Source organism: Mauremys reevesii, linkage group 6 (assembly GCF_016161935.1).
Source record: "Mauremys reevesii isolate NIE-2019 linkage group 6, ASM1616193v1, whole genome shotgun sequence".
NCBI lineage: Eukaryota > Metazoa > Chordata > Testudines > Geoemydidae > Mauremys > Mauremys reevesii.
The window spans coordinates 45,553,719-45,576,681 of NC_052628.1; the positions used below are offsets into that span (position 1 = coordinate 45,553,719).

Genomic DNA, 22,963 nt, shown 5'->3' on the forward strand with positions numbered 1-22,963 from the left:
TTGGAACCAAACTAACCTACAAGTTTTGGTTATTTTTTTCTCTGAACAGGAATATTTCAAGGTTTCAGACTAGTTTAACCTATACTTATGTTGAATTTCTTCATATGTAAATTGTTTTTCCTGTAAGAGGTCTTATTATTCATAGCAATAGAGACTGCAGCAGCATTACAATAACAATGAATTTCTCTTTCACTCAGGTTATTTTAAAAAATGCTACTGGTATCAATGAAGGATTAAACCTCACAAAGAGCCTGTAACCTTGTGCATAATGCATAATCTATACGGCAAAAATCCAAGTCAGTTGTTTCCTTTATGCATAAGAACAGTAAAGACTCAAATAAATGCTATGGGGGAGTAAGTAAACGCATTTAAAACAAAAACAAAAGGGTCAATCTAGTTAAGTTGAAATGGGTGGATGAGGATATTGAAGAGGATATTATACTTAGGAGAACTGCTGGGAAACAGCCTCTGTACTTACTGACGTCCTAGTCTAGCCAAGGAGTTAAAAAGTTAGATCTAAACCACAGAAATACCATATCCATGTGACACATATCATTTCTGTGAAAATACTATGGAATCAGGTGAACACAGCCAGCCTAATTGTCCAACTTCATGGAGCAAGAACAGAGATTTGAGACTCCAATGTAGCACTTCCTATTCTGGCAGAGCTTTCAAAAAGTGTCCCTTTGTTGAAATTCACTTGACGGTGTGCAAAGTTCAGATGGCCTCCGAGGTAGTGCTTCTTCCAGTTGTACCTGGTAAATAGCGCAGCAGTAAAATGCACAAAGCTACATTCACACAAACCTGCTTTAAAATAACACGCTGGGTCTGCCCTGGATCCATGGAATTCTCGGTTGGACTGTCTCTCAGTATTTACATGGCCCATATCAGTCACCATACGAGCTGAATTCCTCCCAAGTACTCAACAATAGAAATAACAATCTCTCTCTTTCTTCCTTACCAGCCTGAATCAAATCTGAAACTCTGTCCTGAACATACATCCTGGTCAGGGCATTTGAGCTCATATGGAATCACCCACTGTTCTGAAGTTGTTGCAGTACCTGTGCACAGTAAACAGGGCTTGACCCTGCACTTTTAAAGTCAGTGGGAACTTTGCCAATGACTTTAATGGGTGCAGGATCAGGGCCTGACCTATCTGGGTGGGTTATAATGTGAAAGAGGTGGGGAAATAGGTTGAAGATTGTATAATAAGTAAAGTCCTAAAACTAACTCAGAAAAGATTGACACCGATACAAAATTCTAAATTTTTAGACGTCAGTGCCCCAAGTTTCACCCATAACAAAATATGCAATCCCATCAGATGAACAAAACCATGCACACCATTTAAATACATGTACAAACTGGTACTTAGATACGCATTCCTTCTGTTTGTCTGTACAAATGTGGCTTTGCACTCAGGTGTTAGTACAGGTGCATTTTTGTGCACTCACTTTAGATAATAGTACCAGAAAATTGGAGATAAGCAAATTCCTTGATCATTCAGGGACCTTGCTAGATGACTTATTCCATTCTTTCATTTAATTACCATTTGTCACTAAAAGTCTTTAAGAAAAAGACTAGCTAAACCACTGAAGTGATTAATGTAGAGTACAATCTGACTGTAAGAGCTTAGACTAGATCAGTGGATCCCAAACTGTGGTCTTGTGAGTCCACAGAGCACTGGCTTATGGTCTGTGAATGGATGGAAGATGACATGGGGATGATGACTCCACCTACGTCAGTTTTCTGCTACCAGGCTTTTTCTTGTAGTCTGCAGGGCCGTAAAGAATAGCTTTCTCCACTGCTACATATGAGGAGAAGAGGAAAATGGGAGCTGCCTGCAGGGACCAGAGCCCAACACTGGGATGGGAGCAACCTTCAGGAGAGAAGCCAGGAGTTGTCAATGGAGCTGGAGCCGCTGGTTGAAGAAAGGAACCTAGCAAAGAGGAAATGGAATTTGCAGAGAGTGAGCATAAGAACCAGGCACTAGTCAAAACAGAGCTTCAGTATGACGTAAGTGGTGCATTATCTTTGTGCTAGTCCTCTGCACAAGGGTTGACCTCTCCTGGTAAGAAGACGACCAGGTATCAGGTAACTATTTTCAGGGAGTAGAGAAAAAGTGAGAGATGTCGGGCAAGTGGAGATTGAGAGGAGTTGGAAAATAGCAGATGGGTGGGGGAAACACGATGAAAAGCAAAACTTGTGAGTTTTTTAAATGACAAAACACTTATTGCTTTAAAGATGGTTAAACATAACTAAATTCTCTCCTAACATTACTCCTACATGTTAGCAGTTGCCATAAGGGGAATTGCATAATTGTGATGAGCGAAGAGATGATCCACCAGGCACTTCTATGACTATGACATGGCTCATACAATATGAAACTTGGAGCATCTCTGGACTAGATACCCAGAGGGCCTTTCCAGCTCTATCCTCCCCAAAAATTAAGGATGGAGTTTGAGTCTTATGCTAACTTGTAATGAAACAGGTATAATTTTCCCCTCCACCCCAAAATACCCAGTGTTATAAACTTTCCTGGAAAATATCAATATAAAAAGCAAATCAATTTTCATTTGCAGGACTACAAAAAAAAATTGTAATCATTGCCATATACATTGATTGATAGATTCTTAACATAATTGCTTAAAAGAAACCAAATTGCCTTTTTTTCTATTGTGTCATGTAACATTAAATTTTATGGAAACCACATAGTACACCGCTAGTACACAGTGGTGCGACTCCATTGATTTCAGTGGGGCTACTGGTGATTTACAGCAGTGCAAATGCCCAGAGACTCAGGCCCCCAAACTCTTAGTTATATTAGTGCAATCCCATTGACTCTGGAGTTTTATCAGTGTTACTGAGATGGAAATGACAAAGGAGGAGAAAGACCTGAGTGCATTGGTTGATCATGTGGCTGTGAAAAAGGCTAATGCAATCCTAGGAAGCATCAGGCAAGATGTTTTCAATAGAGCTAGGGAAGTGCCATTATACAAGGCACTGGTGAGACCTTTTCTGTGTGCAATTCTAGTCTCCCATGCTTAAGAAACATGAATTTGAACTGGAACATGTGCAGAGAAGGGCTACTAGGATGATTAGAGGAAGGAAAACCAACCTTACAAGAAGATACTCAAGGGGCTTGGCTTGTTTAACCAAATCAAATGAAGGCTGAGGGGACATATGATTGTGCTGTATAAATTCATCAGAGGATAAATACTAGGGAGCATAGGTGATGGGGGAGGGGTCTAGGGTGACCAGATAGCATGTGTGGAAAATTGGGATGGGAGTGGGATAATAGGTGCCTTTATAAGAAAAAAAACCCCAAAATAGGGACTGTCCCTATAAAATCGGGACATCTATCTGGTCACCCTAGAGGGGTCACGTCTGCCAGGGTGGGAGTCGGTAGCCGCAGCTGCACTGCAGAGACGTGCCTGGGAAAGGCACCAGCAGCTCGCAATCCCACGGATCCCCACCAGGTGGCGCCCAGCGCAGGAAAGCGAGACAGGGCTGGCAGCCCAGCTCTCTGCCAGAAGGGTGCGGGGAAGCAGTTCTGTCCCTTCCTGGCTGGCAGCCGCAGTTACCTGCTCAGGTACATGTCTGGGCTCGCCTGCCTGAGTGCCACTGACTGGGGTGAGCAAAGGGAGCGAGGGGAGGAAGAGGGGCCTGGGGATGGGGTGGGGGCGGGTGGAGGCAGCAGGGGCCGGGGCAATGGGGATGGAGGAGGCAATGAGGTCAGGGGCCATGGGGTGGATAGGTGGGTGTCTGGGGGAGGCAGCGGGAGCTAGGGGAAGGGTGGGTTTCTGGGGAGCATGGGATGGATGAGTGGGAGGGTGGGGAGGCAGTGGGGGCCACAAGGGCAGTGGGGTGAGGGGAGGCAGCAGGGTCCAGCAGGGATGGGGATATGTGGAGGGCCAGGGAAGGCAGCGGGGTCAGGGGTGATGGGTGGGTGTGTGGGGAGAAAGCGAGACCATAGGCCCTGGGGTGGAGGGTGGGGTGCTGGGGAGGCATTGGGAGCCGGGGAAGGGTGGGCATCTGAGGGAGGCAGCGAAGCTAGGGGCAATTGGGGGTGTCTGGGAGGCAGCAGGAGCCATGGGGTGGATGAGTGGGGGCTGGGGAGACAGTGGAGCCAGGGGAAATGGGGGTGGGCAGGCCTGGGAAGGCAGTGGGAAGCCACAGGGGCAATGGGGGGTGGGGGAGGCAGCAGGGACCATGGGTGGGGTTCTGAGGAGGCAGTGGGAGCCAGGGAAGATCGCGGGTGGGTGGGGGGTCTGTGGGGGGGCCAGAGGAGCAATAAGGGGGTGGGGAAGGGAGGGTGGGCCAGGGGGATGGGGAGGGCTGGAGGGTCTGGGGGAGGTATCAGGGACAGGGACAATGAGTAGGGGACTGGAGGAGGCAGTGGGGGTGCCAAAATACAAATTTGCCCCAGGTGCCATTTTCCCTAAGGCCAACCCTGGCAGGGCTGACCTTGTATTTTGGTGCCCTGGCCCCCACTGCCCCCCCCCCATTGTCCCTGTGTTCCGTGATCAAGGGAGCACCATGGTCAAGAGGCTGTTGCTGGCGGCTGCCTTGGCAGTCACCAGGAAGTTGACCATGGCTATAATGGCGGCGGCGGGGGGGGGCTGCCATTGTGCCCCCCACTATCAGCAGTTACCAGTTGCCTAAGTTAAGTGTTAATGTTGACACAAGAAACAATGGATATAAAGTGGCCATCAACAAGTTTCAGCTTGAAATCAGACAAAGGTTTCTAACCATCAGAGGAGTGAAGTTCTGGATCAGCCTTCCAAGCGGAGCAGTGTGGGGGGGGGGGAGGACACAAACTGGCACAAAATAAACACAAACTGGCTTCAAGACTGAGCTTGGTAAGTTTATGGAGGGGATGATATGATTGCCTACGATGGCATGTGGCCCATCTGCGATTGCTAGTAGCAAAAATCCCAAACAGCTGGAGATGGGGCACTAGATGGGGAGGGCTTGGAGTTACTACAAAGAATTATTTCCCAGATGTCTGGTGGGTCTAACATGCTCAGGGTCTAACTGATCACCGTATTTGGGGTCGGGAAGGAATTTTCCTCCAGGTCAGAATGGCCAAGACTCTGGGAGTTTTTCACCTTCCTCTGCAACATGGGACATAAGGGCTTGGCTACACTTACAAATTTACAGCGCTGCAGCAGGGTGTGGCTCACACCTCTGCAGCACTGCAACTTCTGCGCGCCAAGTGCCAGTGTGCGCCAGCAGCGCCCAAAGAAAACCCAAACTCTCCCGCTGTCTTCTCCCCTGGGAATACTGGGGGAGCTAGCGGAGCGCGCTGGGCGAAATGCGCTAGCTTTTGAAAACTAAGTCACTTGCTGGTTTAAACTAATGTAAATGTTGGAGTCTCTGTAACTTGAAATCTTTAAATCATGATTTGAGGATTTCAGTGACTCAGCCAGAGGTTAGGTGTCTATGACAGGCATGAGTGGGTGAGGTTCTGTAGCCTGCAACATGCAGGAGGTCAGACTAGATGATCATGATGGTCCCTTCTGACCTTAACGTCTATGTGCAGAATTTGGTCCACAGGGGCTACCAAATTTCAGCCTTTATTTTGCTTTGCATTTCAAAGCCATGCAGTGAGGACATATAAGGGGCATGGCCAGATTACAATCCCTGGAAGGAAATCTAAAATAGTTTTACCCCTTCCTCTCAAAAGTTGAGTTTTTTCCTTTTGTCTTTTCCCATAAAATGGGCAACCAGTAACAGTTTTCATCGAGAATCACTATATTTTAACCTTCTTTCCAAATGCTTACAAATATCTTTGGCATTCAACAAGAAAATATTGTGCTACATCAAATGGGAACTATATTTTAGAGGCAGATTGGAGAAACCCATACAAATAAATTGATAAGAAAAACAGGTGTGGGCCATTGAGAGGTGTGCGTGGCTGTATCCTCCTGAGATGTGTCTGACACTGGTATGGCTGTTGTACAGTGTTAATTAGATCATTCTAATTAATTCAGTCAAAGTGTAAATTAGGAAGGAATGAAGAAAAATTACCTTTGAAGGCTGCTAATACATTTAACCCCATGCTGTTTATTTAGCAGTCTAACAAAATAATGATGTTAAGAGTCAAACAAGGCACCAGACCAGGACACAGCTGTTAATAGCATTAAATATGAGATTGCAGTCTGTGCTGCAGGCACGTAAGCCTGGTCTGTGCTTTCAAAGGTTTGCTAGTACAGCTGTATCAGCAGACCCTGCTAGTGTAGATGTGGTTCATATTGGCAAAAAAGTCCTGTTTCTGGTGCAGTTCATACCATTGTTCTGGGTGAAATAAGCTACGCTAGCGAAAGGACTTTTTTTGGGAGTATGACTGAACTAAAAGCGTATTGCTAAATCAGTTTAGTTAAAATGGTGCAACTTCTGTGAGTGGATGAGGCCTGAGTTGAGGATGGACTAAGACAGTATGGTCAACCCCAAATGTTCAAAAATCCAAAGCCCCTTAAAGTCAATGGGAGACTTTCCAATGATTTCAGTGGGCACTGGATCAGGCCCTTGGTTTCTCGGCTATAGCATCTTTTACAAGATGCTGCTTATTCTGCATGAGTTCTGAGAAATTCACATAGCCAAACAGGCTTTAAATGTATTTTGTTACATACAGATGTGCAATATCTTAATATCTCTGTATCTCTTGTGCCTAATTTCATAATGCTATTTTGTATTTAAAAAAAACAGAACAAAACTGTAACAAATTACCCTTTCATTTGTTCACCACTGCACCATTTTCTATTTCCTTATGCATGCCCCTAGGCTTCCTAGAATTCCTCATGATGTGCTCCCTGCTGTAAATTGACTGTGTGCATATCTGTATTCTAGGGAGTATTTTGAATCCAGACATGTACATGAAAAAGGAAACAGGTATTATGAATTGGCCTTTGGCCTGTTTATATCATAACAACTTCAGATGACATTTTTCATTGTGAAGAAAGAATGAACTTCCCAAACTGACCTATCCAGAAAGCTTAAAGTCATTTCCATTTTCTTCCTGTAGCTATTAGAGACCATTTAAAAAACAAACAAACCCAAAACAAACGCCCCCCCCCAAATCTCCTTACATAGTTTGGTAGCAAGTTTGAAGAACTTTATGACAGTATCAGATTTCTTATCTACTAAAATGTACTAAGCTGCTCAGTGTCTTTATATAATATTACTGTATGCTTAGATGTTTATTTTTAAAATCAGCCTTCTTGCCAATTAGTTTTTTCCGCTCTGCTAATTAGCAAATAAATAAAGTCAGGCCGAAGTTTGCGCTGCTGAATTACTTTATTTATAAGCGTTAAGCGATAAAACTAAAAAGGCTTAATGAAAACGCAATCACAACCGAGTGTTTTATCTCAGCAGATAGAAGGAACCCCAGCGTACAGTTTCTCTGGGCACTGTAGTTTGCTTTGAATCATGCGCTGCTGACTATTGGTTGGGGAACACGTGGAGGGGGTGGAGGGAGACGCGTTGCTAGCAGTGGAAACTGGCCGCTCCCGCTCGCATATAGCTCAGACCGAGATCATGCCGTAGTGTTCCCAGGTTAGCAGCAGATGCTTCAAGCGCAGAGCCTGTTTTTCTTCCAGGGAGGAGGATCCTAGCGGGCTGCAGATGGAGTTGCCAACAGCTGCTTTGTTCTGCTCCCAGCTCACTGAACTAGCTCTATCATCGCACAGAGAAGCGTTTAAAGACAAACAGTCCTACCTCGCTTTCCGCTTCCCAAGGCTTCCCACGTGTGATTGATTCACCGTTCCCTTGCATTGCATTAGGCTGGGGAATTTCTGCACAAAGTTAACAAGCTCTATGACATGCCTTGTTATTTCTGCAAACATAGCTTAAGCCTTTTTATATGCAGTCAGATCTGTGATGGGTTTTTCTCAGCGTGGTGTCCTCGTGCACCCTGTAACGTATATCTGAGTCCATCCCATGTAGCTCATTTCTTAAAATATACCTCACAGCTCCTCTGTTACCGCCTGTAGCATTTTGCAGATCGACTCTGTCTCATTCCTTTGGTGCGGAGAGCCGAGCTCTCCGGTGGGGGGCGTGTCCCTGCGGTGTGCCAGGCAAAGGAGACGGCACCGATGCCAGGGCAGAGCTCGGTCCCAGACGCTGGAGGAGCCACCTTTGGCTCCTCGTTGTCTGAGGAGGCTGGAGAGGAGCCTGTGTCTAGCAGCCCTGTCCCAGGGAGATGGGGGTGTGGCCCTTGCTAAGTGCACTGGGATCCACCGGGCCGCAGAGGGCGGGGGGAGGGAGACAGTGGGCTCGGCTCCGCGCTGGGGACATTGGGCGCACATGTTCTGCGGCTCCTGTGGCCCGGGCTGGGCGAGGTGCCCCATCCCTGCCGCGGAGCCTCTTCCCTTTGTGTCCCTCCCCGCGCTGGCCGCTGGCCCATGTGACAGCATTGCTCGCAGCCTCCCCGCGGCTCCGCTAACTCGCGTCCTCCCCCTCCCCCCCGCGTGTCACTCAGCCGCTTTGCATATGTGCCCCCCACCCTCGCGGCCGCAGCCCATATACCCGCTTCCCCGCGCCGCAAATCGCAGCAGCCGGCGAGCGGCCGCCTCCTGCAGCAGCAGCGCCAGCGCCTCCACCTCCGCCTCCCACTCCGCGCAAGCGCTCGCCCGGCCCGAGTGCGGCTGCCTGCGGGTCTCCAGTCCCCAGCCCGGGCTACAGTGGGGCGGCACCGCAGCCCCCAGCACTAGACGGGAGGAAGGAGCGAGCTGGAGGCTGCCGGCCGCCGGGGAAGGGGCGGGACAGGCTCCCGCAGCCTCTCGCCTGCCCTGAGCGGCGGCCGTGAGGCAGGAGGGAGCCCGGCGCCGCGGCTGTAAGTTCCTGCGCGCGGACCTGTTGCGGGGGCTGGCGGGGGGCTGCTGGCCGCAGGCGGGAGGAGGGACGGGCGGGTGTTCGGGCAGCGCTCGGGGGAAGGACGGAGCAGCTCTTCCCTCCCTGCTGGCGGTGCGCTCATGGCAGGACGCGTTTCTGCGTCCCCAGCCCCGGGAAGAGGGAGGCTGTGGGGAGGAGAGGGCTGCGCTAGGCTGCCTCGCTCCCTTCGCAGGGATCGCTCTGATTCTCACCCCAAAGCGAAGCGAGCAGCGTGAGGGACTCGTTGCCACAGACAGCCTTGCGGGTGGCTGAAAAGGTGCCTTGGCGGGGAGCGGAAAACGCTCCGAGCTTGCAGACTCGGTGCAACTTGTTCCATGCATAGATCAGCTGGCGCTTTGATTGTTTGTATTGCAAAATGAAGCAGCCCTGCACTGAGGCTGTTAAGTTGGGAGATATTTTCATCTCGCTGCCAGGGCGCATTTTCAGCTGCCTCATAGCTTTTTATTATACATATGAACTGAGTCTGTGTATTGATCTCTAATTGAATATTGAACGACTGTGTGATCTTGGTGGTCACATCAGACCACCCAAATGGTAGATTCTCTGCATTAGTAAGCATCCTGTGTTCACTCCTGAAAGCAGGTCCGCTGTTTGTGCACCATGTGCCCATTGCAACCTTTTGAAGGAAAATGCAACACTGGTGGATAGATATTTGCACTAACCGTTAGACAGTTCTGGTATGTGTCTGTCTTTGGCAAATAGAAACACTTGCTTCCCGTTAATGCTAGATACTAACCTTAAATATTGACTTCTTGTAGTTTACTTTTCAAACTTTTCAAATGACTATTTTGGAAAATACACATAAGAAATGTCAGATGACTTTTTAATAAGTCTGAGTAACCAGAATTAGAATGAGGATGGACTTATACCACTTTCAGAATCAAAGGCAAAATCCATTTCTTCTATTCTTTACAATGCTCATTTACACAGATAAAACAGAAATCTGTATAAACTCATTAAGTTATTTCTTCTGCAGGTTGGGAAGAAGCATATTATTTCTGATTTGAAATACTGGGGAGGTGTTCAGATGCTACATTGAAGGAGATCATATAGGCACGTGGGTACATAGGTATGTACTATCACACAGTCATTTTGAAATGGTCTGCATTTGGCAAAAAAACAAAAAACAGGAACTGTACAAAAAATTAATGCATAATAAGTGATGTCCTGTTTTACACCTCATGTAACTTCTGTGCAGTGGGTTATACTGAGGAATGTTAGAAAGGGGTTGGGCATCACTGCAGACTTAGCAACTGAAAAAAGGATCAATTCATGCAATGGGTAGTTGAGCAACAGTGATTCCTCTCCCCCCCTCCCAAGTATCTCACTGGAGAAACAATGAGATTATAGTGGTCTAATAGGAAGTTGTATCTGGTACATAATGTGCAAATAACTGAAAACACTTAATTTTTTATTTGACTGAGCTGAGACCTTCAGAATCTAAAGTTGTTAAGAAGTAGGGCAAGAGGTTGTTGAACATTGTGTATTACCAGATTTGAGGTTGCTGTGACAAGTAGCTGGTTGAAGTACATCATAAATCAATCCCTTGCTTCAATGTCTAACTCTATTTCATTAGTGATTCATGATAAATATATATTTGTATTTTGCTGACCATTTGTCCTTTACATTCAAATGTTATTGTTTCTAAGGAAAAATTGCCTGAAGGGAGTTGACTCATTTTATTCAAGATGAACACTTGCTCAGTGACTCTGTGAATTACCTACCTCTGCTGAAATGTTTGAGGCTTGCATAATTTGCAACAACTAGAGAAATCAAAGATGTCTGTTTGAATAGTTTTATAGCTTTGAATATATTTATTAAAATTTTGGCCCAACTTGCATTCTCAACAATCGCAAACCAGACTTATTCGCAAAAACACTACTTTGCTAGTAAATTATAAGAAATCTTTTTTAATGGTACTTTGCCTCTACATATTGGCTGTAGAACAACTCAAAAACTAGTGTGGGGACTTGAGGGGGAAGATGTACAAATATGTATCTTTGCTTTTTTTGAGGAAATATGTTTAGTTTACTAAAATGTGACTTGCCACACCTTGGAATTCTTAAAAGAGGCAACTTTAGAATGGTACAGGTAATGCTTTTGTTACAGTTTGCTAAAGAGGAACATTATGAATACTGCAAGTAATTAATAAAAATGGCTTTGGTCACTAAAAGACCAGACCTTGTCTGTTAGGATATTGCTGTGTGCAAAACAGAAATGAGGTGAAACCCTGACTTCCTATCCCACGAAAGTCTCACAGTGGCTTTTACCTTTTTTTTTTTTTTGGCAGCTGAGATCAGTATTTCTTTCTAGGGCCATGGGTGGGCTTGAGCAACATGCAGTGGTTTGCACTTTCCTACCTCTGTCCCACCCCTCTGCATATGGTCTGTAGTTCACCATTCTCAAACATGGGGATAACTCTAGTTCCTTAGCTCTTTTATTTTGTGTTCAGGGCTTGATCCTGCATGGTTCTGTGCAGCCACAAATCATCAGAACTCACAGCACCACTCTGGATCAAAACACACCTGTATTTGCAGCGTTTGAACTTTTGTTTATCACTGCTGCTGTGATTTTTTTGTTTGTTTAATTATTATTTAGTGCTGAGTGCTGTTGGTATGCTTAGCATTGCAGGAGTATACAGGGGGATACATAGTCCCAGATGCAAAGAACTCCATCCTGCAGTGAATACCACCGGGAAGGGCAGGGATCCCTGTGTCTGTTTGGTCCCCCATTGACTTAACTGGGAATGCCCAAGAGGGCAGGGATCTGTTTTTGTGTAGCTCGTGTTAGGGTGGGCACCTAAGGGCCTAATCCTATAAAATGCTAAATGCTGCCTGGGGATGTTGAGTGCCTGCATCTCCCACTGACTTCAGGAACTGGAAGCTGAGGTTGCTCCACACCCCACAGGAGGCACTCAGCCTCTTGCAGGATTGGGCCCTAAATGTGAAACAGACCAATCCAGAAAAACATACAGAATGTTGTGTATTGAATCATAACAATTTATGAAATTACAAAATCCCTGTTACAAAATCTGGCTCCACAGTGTTTGCCAAATGAGGGTTGATCTTCCCACTTTTGCATCCAAAGTGTTGATGCATTAATACCCAGAGCCATGATCCTCTGTGTAATTCTGTAGCCTCAACAAACCTGAAATTGAGGCACATGTTCAGTTTAACCTTTTGGCAATAGGGTAAATGGGTAAATTTAGTCCTGGATTAGTGTATGTGACCCTTGAATGTCCTCTGAATGATGATTATTTGTCAGGTAATGCAATTATATTTAATGGGTAATGCAATTATACTTACCATGTAAAAGTAGTTGCATGTATTTTAATAGCATACTTGGCTATAGTTACTGCAGTTAACCTAAAACATGGGTCCAAAGTGCTTTGCACAGCTCATGTTTTCAGTCACAATGAAAAGGGCTTGATCTAAATCTTACTGAAATAACTGAAAAGATTCCTATAGATTTTAGTGGGCTTTGGATCAGGCCAGATAAAGACAAACAATATGTATTTCCCATGTTGTTCCTTCTTTAAAGTCCTGATGATAATCATTAGGAAATTAAGTTCCATCTTAAAAGAAAAAGAGGTGCAGCATTTTGGTGCATATTTGAGCCATGACCATGAAGTGAAACTGCTCCACAGGATATTTGGTATGCAGCGATCCCTAAGCAGGTGTATGAGAAGTCTATAATTTCGCAGACATAAATGTAAAATTTTTAAATGCTGGAAAAATCAGGTTTTTATTCTGTTGTGTGTTTTAGCCTATGATCTCCAAAAGAGTGAAAGGAATATTTGCTTGATTTTTAGAATGACATACAAACTTCTGAGGCTATTCAAATTCTTATGCAGTCTCTTTATCAGAGTGCTGGTCTGAGGGCAAGGGGCAAAGTTTTCCTCTTAAAAAACATGAACCACGTGGAAATGGAATGATGTATTAATTAGCAGCATAGAAATTCATGTTCAGGAATATAAATGGGGAGGGGAATTTCATGGCAATCAGAGAAGCTGAACTCCTTCACCAAACTTCTTCCCCACCACCCTCTACCCAGGCTGTAGAGCACCAGTGAAGCTGTTCCATGATGGCTGCTACTGCAGCCCCTAGTCTGCAGTAACCTCTGTGGATGCTGTGTAATCTGTCCCATCCCTCCACTGCCCACCTGTTTAGGAGTGTTTTGGTCAATGGATCTATGTAGATGAAAATCCAGAGCCTGTGTCCCTGACATGTCCCCATATCATACATCAGTTCAGCTTAATTCAGGGCCAACCACTTGCCTTACTTAATCCAGAAGATTGGCCCATATGAAATACATAAAGTTGCAAATGGTTGGAAGGGACCATGGAGGGCAGTTGAATCGTTCCAAGGTCACTTATAACTTGTTTCCCTTAAAATGGGAGCAAAACAGCGCTGGTGTTGAGAGGACAGGGGTAGCAATGTAGAATATTCTTTCCTCCTACCCCCAAACCAACAACTGAAGACGCTTGTTCTCTGAGAGCCTAACTCAGCGGGACTGCAGAATAGCAGTTCTGCATTGATTTCAGCAGATAGTACAATTGCGTTACCCTGCCAAGGCTGTAAGCACATACCGTCACCCAGTAGCAGATGACCACTGGAGATATACAAGATGTAGATCTCTATAATATTTAGCCATGATATTGTAATAAAGCTTTGGTCATATAACAATATCTTTGTAATGTTATCTGTCTCTGTCTGTCTTATCTTTCCCACTCCCTGCTGTTAGATATGGAACCATTCTATCAAAATAAATCATCAAAATGGAATGAGTACATTCTTGTTCTCCCATGCAGTTTTTTTACATTCCATAAGGTATCCTGTCTGGTAGCTCTTCCTACTATGATTCAAAGCAGGAGAATGTTCGAGTGTGGGTATGTGATGAATCAGCTGTGCTACACTGGGGAGGAGTGAGAAAATCAGCTCTAGGTCTTTATTTTAACTCGGTCTTCCTTGCCTACTATTGTCATGAAAGTTGGAGATCAGGTTTCCCAAGATAAACCTGCTCTTGGGCAATAATAGTGGGGCATGTCATTTAAGAAACTCATCGGGGAAAAAAATAAACATACACTGAAGTAGATATAATTATTTGTCCTCTCATGTCTATAATAGGCTCAGAACAGGCTTCCTGCTTACAATGATTATCAGGGATGCATATAATTTTTTTAAATTAAAAGTATGTCATAAGCATTTGTCATGAGAACCCTTAATCTTATGTAATTTTTGTTTATTTTTAGGTGTGGCAGAAAATGTCAGTCAGCATGCATGAGAATCGCAAGTCTAGAGCCAGCACTGGCTCTATAAACATATACTTATTCCACAAATCATCATATGCTGATAGCGTCCTTACTCACCTGAACCTTCTACGCCAACAACGGCTTTTTACAGATGTACTTCTCCATGCTGGGAACAGGTCATTCCCTTGCCATAGAGCTGTCCTAGCTGCATGTAGTCGCTACTTTGAAGCAATGTTCAGTGGTGGACTTAAAGAGAGCCAGGCTAGTGAAGTCAATTTTCATAATTCTATTCATCCAGAAGTCTTAGAACTTCTGCTGGACTATGCGTACTCCTCCAGGGTTATCATCAATGAAGAGAATGCAGAGTCCCTGCTAGAGGCCGGAGACATGTTAGAATTCCAGGATATCAGAGATGCTTGCGCAGAGTTTCTGGAGAAGAACCTTCATCCCACCAACTGCCTTGGTATGCTGCTGCTGTCAGATGCTCACCAGTGCACCAAGCTTTATGAACTCTCTTGGACGATGTGTCTTAGCAACTTCCAGACTATCAGTAAAAGTGAAGATTTTCTCCAGCTGCCAAAAGACATGGTTGTGCAGCTCCTTTCCAGTGAAGAACTAGAAACTGAAGATGAAAGATTAGTATATGAGTCAGCTATTAACTGGGTTAACTATGATCTGAATAAGCGCCACTGTTATCTCCCTGAACTATTGCAAACTGTGAGACTGGCTCTCTTGCCAGCCATCTACCTTATGGAGAATGTAGCCATGGAAGAACTTATCACTAAGCAAAGGAAAAGCAAAGATATAGTAGAAGAAGCAATAAGATGCAAGCTAAAGATCTTACAGAATGATGGTGTGGTCACCAGTTTGTGTGCCAGACCTCGTAAAACTGGCCATGCACTGTTTCTTCTGGGGGGGCAAACCTTCATGTGTGACAAGCTGTATCTGGTGGACCAAAAGGCAAAAGAGATCATTCCAAAGGCTGACATCCCAAGTCCACGGAAAGAGTTCAGCGCTTGTGCTATTGGCTGCAAAGTGTATATCACTGGAGGCCGGGGATCAGAAAACGGAGTCTCCAAAGATGTTTGGGTGTATGACACTCTTCATGAGGAGTGGTCAAAGGCTGCCCCCATGCTGGTAGCTAGGTTTGGGCATGGTTCTGCTGAACTCAAACACTGTTTGTATGTAGTAGGAGGACACACTGCAGCAACTGGTTGCCTTCCAGCTTCCCCTTCAGTATCCTTAAAGCAAGTAGAACAGTATGACCCTGTGACCAACAAATGGACAATGGTTGCACCACTTCGAGAAGGAGTAAGCAATGCAGCTGTAGTTAGTGCAAAGCTTAAGCTGTTTGCTTTTGGTGGCACCAGTGTTAGCCATGACAAGCTGCCCAAAGTTCAATGTTATGATCAATGTGAAAACAGATGGACAGTACCAGCCACCTGCCCCCAGCCCTGGCGCTACACAGCTGCAGCTGTTTTGGGTAACCAGATTTTTATTATGGGTGGAGATACTGAATTCTCAGCATGCTCAGCTTATAAATTCAACAGTGAAACATACCAGTGGACTAAGGTGGGAGATGTGACAGCTAAGCGAATGAGCTGCCATGCAGTAGCATCTGGAAACAAACTCTATGTAGTTGGAGGCTATTTTGGGATTCAAAGATGCAAAACATTGGACTGCTATGATCCCACATTAGATGTATGGAACAGCATAACCACAGTGCCCTATTCACTAATTCCCACAGCATTTGTCAGCACATGGAAACATCTCCCCTCGTAACTGTGTGTATGTTATGATTGCAGCTTGTCAGGTAAGAAGTTATACCTATGAATACAAATATAATCGTACTTAGCACTTACCGTTCTTTACATCCATAGATCTCAAAGGAGGGTAAGTACATTATTTGTATCTTACAGTAAGGAAAACTGAGGCATGCAGCTGTTAAGTGACTTGTCCAAGGTCATGCATCATATTAGTGACCGAGCCAGGAATGGAACCCAGATTACTTGGCTCCCAGTACCATGCTCTCTTCACCGGATTGATCACTTTGCCTCACAGTTTAAATGTTGAATATGTAATTTCCACTAGGTGTGATGCTTATGGGGAAAATATGGTTTATTTATTACAAATTCAGTTATAAATCATTAACCTACTAGGGATAGGTGATGTTTCCTTAACTACACAGAACTGGTCAATCAACATGAGGACCTAAAAAGACTTCTGTTAACCCTCGAACCATGAGCTGCGGCAGGGTGGTGACTAGTCCAAATGGACAGCTTTCTGTCTGTGTGAACAATCATGCTGCAGCTGCATTGTTACCAGTGGATCTATAAGGTGTTGCACAAACACACTGGGCCAAGTCCACCCTCCTCCAACAGCTGAAGTCAATGGAATTGCACCTGCTTATGCCAAGGTTGAATTTGGCCCATTAAATATACTTTTTAAAAGCTTGTTTTTCAAAAGAAAGCTATGTTCAGATGTCTGACTGTATATCATGTCACTCGGATATACCAGTAATACTGTGGTTCAAATAATTACTTGGCAGTGTTCCAAAGCAAATGCCACCTCATTTATAGTTAGGCATAATGGGCCAAACTCACACCACTTGCAACTTCTTACAGGCAAGTCTAAATTTGGCCTTGCTTGTTTTTCTGGTTATGTGGCTCTGCTAAAGAAGGATTTTCTACTTTTTGTTTCTTCTTCATTTGGAAAACAACTAAAATATCTGAGCAGCCCAAAATATGAATGTCAGTTTACATCAGCACCACAAAACAGAGTTAACTTGCTAAGCATTGTCTCAAACTAAATCTGATTTTTCATTATTCCCACCCCCATCTTTTCCTGAATTGCGTCACTTCAGCTAAGCCTCTGATATTTTCTAGAGTTCTTACGTAAGTTATTTTGCATTAAAACTTACAAATACTATACTTCAGTGTGTGTTGCTCATTTTTTTTTCTGAGACTGCAGTGCAGCATCATGACTACAAACACATTCCGATGGCATGTTTAACACTCAGAAGCACCCTATGTTCCTAAATGAGCTATGCCCTGCGAGTAGTAATTTCTTAAGGGATTTGAATACTGCATAATGCAACCATAAAACCAGCCAGGTTGCAAAAAACTATTGAAGGAAAAACAGTTTAAAATAATTAAATAAGCTCTGCAGTAACTTTTGCAGTAACCTAGAACCTCCAGATCAAAGTAGGTACCTCAGAAAGATAATGATACCAGTCTGCTTTTATAGACTTCATAGCATCTTGCTCTTCAGAAGGGTCACATTGACAGGATTTTATTGGCAACTGGACTACCAGGAGATGGCTGGCTGGCTCCTGCAATAAATAGCAGGACACCCAATTGTCCTTGTACTAGGATAAATCTGATAATCTGGGGATCATTGGGGAATTTTTTCACCCAATGGTGTGCTGAGGCTTCATCTTGCCATTTCCCCTTGAGCTGAATTGGAATTTTGACTAAGTAAGGAGTGCATTTTTGGGCCACTGCAGAATAGCAACTCAGAGCTGAAATCTAGTAGGAAATGTAGTGAGGTCATGTTTCCAATGACACTTTGGTCTTTAAGTTGAATAACCACCTGTAACTTTTCCATCTCCCCCCCACAACTTAGTCTTAGAAAAACAGAGTCTTGGATTCCATCCAACATTTGCAAACATTGGAGGCTGATCATATCCTGGGTGTCTGAGATTAATTGCACTCTTCCGATAACTCAAAAACTGAGCAAATAGGCTTCTTTGAGACTACTTCCTTGCTAGCTGGAAAGCTGGGAACACATCTTTAAATCCATACCATTCAGCCAGTTTCTATTATTACTCATTTCAGCAGGGCTCAGTGTTATCAGAACAGTAGTAATGAATGCCCAAACTCAGGATCTGTGCCAAGAAAAATATTTACTTTTATTCTCCTAAGATTGACTTCATTGTTCTAAAATTTACAGCACATAAAAACAGAGGGTTTTTTTTCTGAAAAATAGTAGTCTGCATATAATGGCACTTAAGGCTTTCGTTTGCTTTGCAATATCCTGTTAAAGGCCATTACTTTAGCCTCACTAGCCTGTAAGATAACTGGATGAATGCAACCGTAAACTGAAACCTCTCTAGTGCGGCATGCTCATCCAGCCAGTAGATTTTTACTGACTCCCACTGTTCTGTCAGTGGGTGGGAGGGACAAAAAGGAAATTACTTCTGATTACCCTCTGTTTTGATGGTGTTGTGTGGCCCCAGCCTGCCACAGCTTAGGAAGATTTTAGTCTGCTTTGTTTCTTCCTTCAGCTTTGCTCTTTTGAGTAGCTTTGTTTTATTTTCCCCTTGCAAAATTGATTTTTCTTTTTTTTTGGTTAATCATCCCATGACAGGAAACATTATTTTGGCTTCAATGTTGAGATATACCTTTCAAGAAGGGAAAAAATGACACACTAGTCTGAAGAATGTCTAGGCGACATGAATCAGCAATAAGAAATTGCAAAATATTACATTGAAAATAATGAAAGGGGTCTGTCTTAAACCCTCAAAGCAAAGAGATTTCAGGCTAAGGTGTGTGTATACCCTGCTGTTCTTAGGCATTATGGCACTGACAATATAGGGCTACATTCTGCTCTCCTGCACATATGTGTTCATTCAGATTAACTGCACTGACTTCAGTAGAGTTACTCTGCATGTGCACCCTAAATTCTAGCTGTGCTGTCTAAAGCTACTGTAATAATGAGGCTGGTGTTTGGTTTGGAAACTTGCACTTAACATAGGCTTCATAATTAAATATGGTAGCCAAATCTCAGCATCCAAGGGCTATATTTTTCACTGAATAATGAACTCCTGGAAAAGACTCCAGTGTAGAGTTGTTGAGGAATGGTGCATTGTCATGTGAAAAGAAGCGAGACAGATTTCTGCCATAATGAATAGCAGAGAAGTTTTAAATAAGGGGATTAATATGTCCACATTCTCTATGGTGAATAAATTCAGTTTAGAGTTCTCCATGGTGAACAGAGGAGAACCCGCACCCTCCCAGCTCCTTCCCAGCTCTTTCTTCAACATCACTCTGATCTAGTTTGACATGACCCATGAGTAGAATAAACTGGTTGTGCTAATAATTTTTGAGGCTTTTCTGAAAGAGAGAAGTTGCATGAGGTGGTTGTTTTCAGTTTTTTTAAAGCATATCTCCATCCCATTTGTTGAGAACAGGAAAAGTAGTGTGTTGCAAAATCCAGCAAAAATAGCACTAGTGACCACATGCTATTTAACCTTATAAGGGTCAGATTCACACTGAAGTACAACTCTACTCCGTGGCTAGTCCCTATTGGAGTCTCTGGGGCTGCTTGCAGAGTAAGGCCAGGCAAGTAAAGGAGGCAGAATCTGACCTAAGTGTTGTGGTTGGTTTATTTACTATCAGTGATTAGTTATTACACAGAGACGTGCAAAAGGCTTTTTAGTTTTTCTTTGACGTCTAATGAAACCTTATTATATATTGTCTTACGAGAATCCTCTAAATCTTTTCTTCTCCCTCTCCTTTTTTATTTAGTTTGCTCTGTTATTTGGAGAAGAGACTTGGAATCTCAGCTATGGAGAAATGGTTTTAATGAAGAAAAATCGTTCAGAGTCTTTGAGTTTGAAGAAAAATATCTGCACCTTGTAAATTATCTAACCTGGACATGAAGGAATGGGAGGAAAAAAACTGTCTTTGGTGCATCAGCACATGGTTTAAATATGAAAGAATGAACCTATGGTCTGATTCCTTGTACTAGTAATTGTGGATTAATGTCAGTGTTAATCAGACCTTCAAAGGGAGGAGATGGGGAAAAGGACAAACATAAAAGCAGTACAGAACTTTCCATAGTTGTGCAACCTACAACTCTAGATTTTCATGGACTCCATTGTGTGTGCGTGAAATTTGAAATGGTTGTCACCTCTTGCTGTGACAGTTTGAAGTGTCAGCACCAGCTGCCGGGGAAGCAGGCCAGGTCTGAAACAGTGAGATGTTGCTGTGAATGAAGATACAGCTGTGTCACTGCAGCGTACTTCTACAGGAATGAACTTGTTTATAGGCAGTGTCTGAAGAATCCATTAGATTATCACGTTATGATGTCCTATCTGCAGTGAGTGACCTTTCATTGGATAAGGAACAGCACAATTAAAAACATAAATAAAAGGTTTTTGCAATAGTGGGGAACTAAAAAGAACTCATTTTCCCCAAATGTTTGATTTCCCTTCCGCCCTGTATTTATAGGAGACATAAACTGTCCCATTCCTGTTATGTTACTTGTAGATGTAGCTATTTATTGTTCAGTGCTTGCATGCTGAAACAATGCCTGCAGTTGTCTTCATGTTGTAAGGATTTGTGTGATTTGTTGTTTGTTTTGCACATTTTGTGGTCTCTGACTCGCTCTGCTGCACACAAAAAAGAAAACTGTTGAGTAATAGTTGGAGGTGGGAGGGAGTTAGGGGATGGCTTCCCCAGTCGGAAATGGAAGGATTACAAGGCAGGATCTTAAATTACCCACATACTAAAGGAAGAAGCCATGGAGGTCACTTTCTCAGGCCACCAACTCCCCAGGTTAGATGTGGTGTATCCTGTAGATAGTGTCCCTGCTCCATTTCATTGGCCTGCTCATGCCTTTGAATTTCTAATCTGGAACTAGCCAAAACCATTTACAGCTTTCTCTTTGTGCAGCCTCTCAGTTACCTAGAAGATGCTGTGGGATGGTTTCTGTGCACAGAGCCCCGAGAAAGGCATTGGCCAAAAAGTTATTTATTTATTTATTTATGAGTTTAGACTATGGGACATTTACCACAACCACATTTACCTGATTGAATGGAGTCTGGCTGACTCACAAAAACAATATAGATTAGTAGTGAACTAGTTAAAAAACAAAACAAAAAACCAACAACTTGCACTTGCAGGATTGGCTCCTCTGTCTGCGTAGAAGTGGGATGAATGAGTGCCATGGTTTCAAAGAGCCAAAAGGCATGGCCCAGTTGTTACAATGAAGCATGAAAAATTGCAGAACTAGAACTTAAAAATAATCCTCAAGCTCTGCTGCATCTTTTATTTTCACACAGCCAGATGAGTCTTCAGACATTTTGGTACTGAGAAATGTCAGATATGATCATGATAAACCAAAGGATTAAAAAACCCGCCCATTTTATTTGCTCAGTCTAGTTTTGAGTCGGGTATGAACCCACTCTTTTCTTCATTTCTTTACTTCTGTTTCACAGGTGCTTACTTTGCCAGATTTCATTGTGAAGCACGTGTTGTGTTTTTCATAAGTCTGTTGAGCCCAACTTAATAATGATGTGGTGAACAACATGGTTGTAGTATTCTGCTGTGGTGTAAGTAAAAGATTCTTAGTTGCATGCATGCAAAAACTAAAGTAATTATGTTGATGTTTGCATTTCTCTCTCTGATAGTGAAGTCACTGTGCTCTTTAAGCTTACCATCTGAAAACCTTTACACTGATCACCATTACATTTTTCTTACAAGGGAGGAATTTTCTCACAAGGGAGGAATTTTTCAAGGCTGACCCCTGGTTTGACATGAACAGGACTCCACAACTATATACTAAACTAGTTACAGTTATAGTTCCACTAGGTTAGGTTGAGCTGTTGAAATAAAAACAGAAATTTAAAAATCAATCCCCTTCTTCTAAACAATAGACATGCTTCTTAGGTAGAGCACCTTCCTATAAGCCCAAGTTGCCCCAGTAAAGTAAATGGGCTGAATTCTATACTGCCTTGTATGTGGGGTAGTCATTCACACCTGTGCAATGTGGGTATAAAATGCTCCCAAATCCAAATAGTCACGTTTTACATATCTTCGCACAGGTGTATGTGGTTACCCAAGTTACAAGGAAGTGAAGTGTTGGGTCCAATGGGACTACTCATTTGACTAAAGGTATATCTGATCAAGCCCTGTTTTCTTCATTGAACGAAGGGATATAGTTCTGTCTTGAAGCTGCACCGTACATTGCTATTTAGCATCTGACATAAATCTGTTTTATAATACCATGTAACTTCCGAAAGTGGGATGAATTTCTGCAGCTGTTTTCAAAGTTGTGGTGTGCTTTCAGCTGCTTGATTAATTCCTGTGTGTAGGCTGAAGGAAACTGAAGTCAGGGTGGGCCGCAGGCCCTGCAGGGAATATTCTGGGCTTCTGCTCTTTGAATTGATGTGGGAATTCTGGCTTACTACTTGACCATTCCAGTTGTGCAAAACATCCCACACTTTGAAGCAAATGCAATTCACAGCAGAGTGCACACAAAAACCTTGGCATAGGACGGGAAGGTTCTTATTTTGTGGGCTGGTTGCTGTAGAAACTTATAACAAAGGACAGCCTTCCACTTCTGGTATAATTGTGTAGACCCTTTTCTCTAGGCCTGACACCTGTCTAATAAGAGTGATTAGAGCTGAATAATGCCCCTTCTCTGACTATTGAAGATGTGGTTCACATACTAAAAGAAAACTACAAGTGAAGAAGGAAAATGTCTATGTTCTGTCTCAGTTTGCTACTATATTTTAAGGTTTTGTAAAACTGCATTTTTTTTTTTCACAATGTGAAACTGAAGGTCAATAAATTATTAGAGATTTTCTCTTCAATGAGTAGTTCCTTTGAGGGTTGGGTTGGTATGTTTGTTGTTTGCCTGCAATTTTTTTTGATCCTTGTACAACACATCTTTTTCATGGGAAAAAAAGACATCCTTGATATGTAGTTTACTGGTTTGTTTTAAACTTCTGCTTCAGTTGCACTTGGACTGTTCCCTTTGTTCTATTAGGCCACTTATTATGATCTAGATCTCAGAGTTCAATAGGTAAAACTA

At 43.5% G+C, this 22,963-nt stretch overlaps 1 protein-coding gene across 5 annotated transcripts; it reads left to right on the plus strand.

The window, feature by feature from the left end:
• Positions 1-1,912: 1,912 nt before the first annotated feature.
• ENC1 (ectodermal-neural cortex 1) lies at positions 1,913-22,742 on the plus strand. 5 transcript variants are annotated; one of them, XM_039545478.1, is made up of 4 exons: positions 3,490-3,589; positions 9,869-9,961; positions 14,144-15,956; positions 19,672-22,742. In XM_039545478.1, the coding sequence occupies exon 3, from the start codon at positions 14,156-14,158 to the stop codon at positions 15,923-15,925; it is 1,770 nt and encodes a 589-aa protein (XP_039401412.1). In that variant the 5' UTR covers positions 3,490-3,589; positions 9,869-9,961; positions 14,144-14,155; the 3' UTR covers positions 15,926-15,956; positions 19,672-22,742. The 5 variants fall into 5 exon arrangements, with proteins under 5 accessions (XP_039401408.1, XP_039401412.1, XP_039401410.1 ...); XM_039545476.1 differs by having other exon boundaries at positions 3,565-3,630; XM_039545477.1 differs by lacking the exon at positions 3,490-3,589 and adding an exon at positions 7,536-7,554.
• Positions 22,743-22,963: the final 221 nt, after the last annotated feature.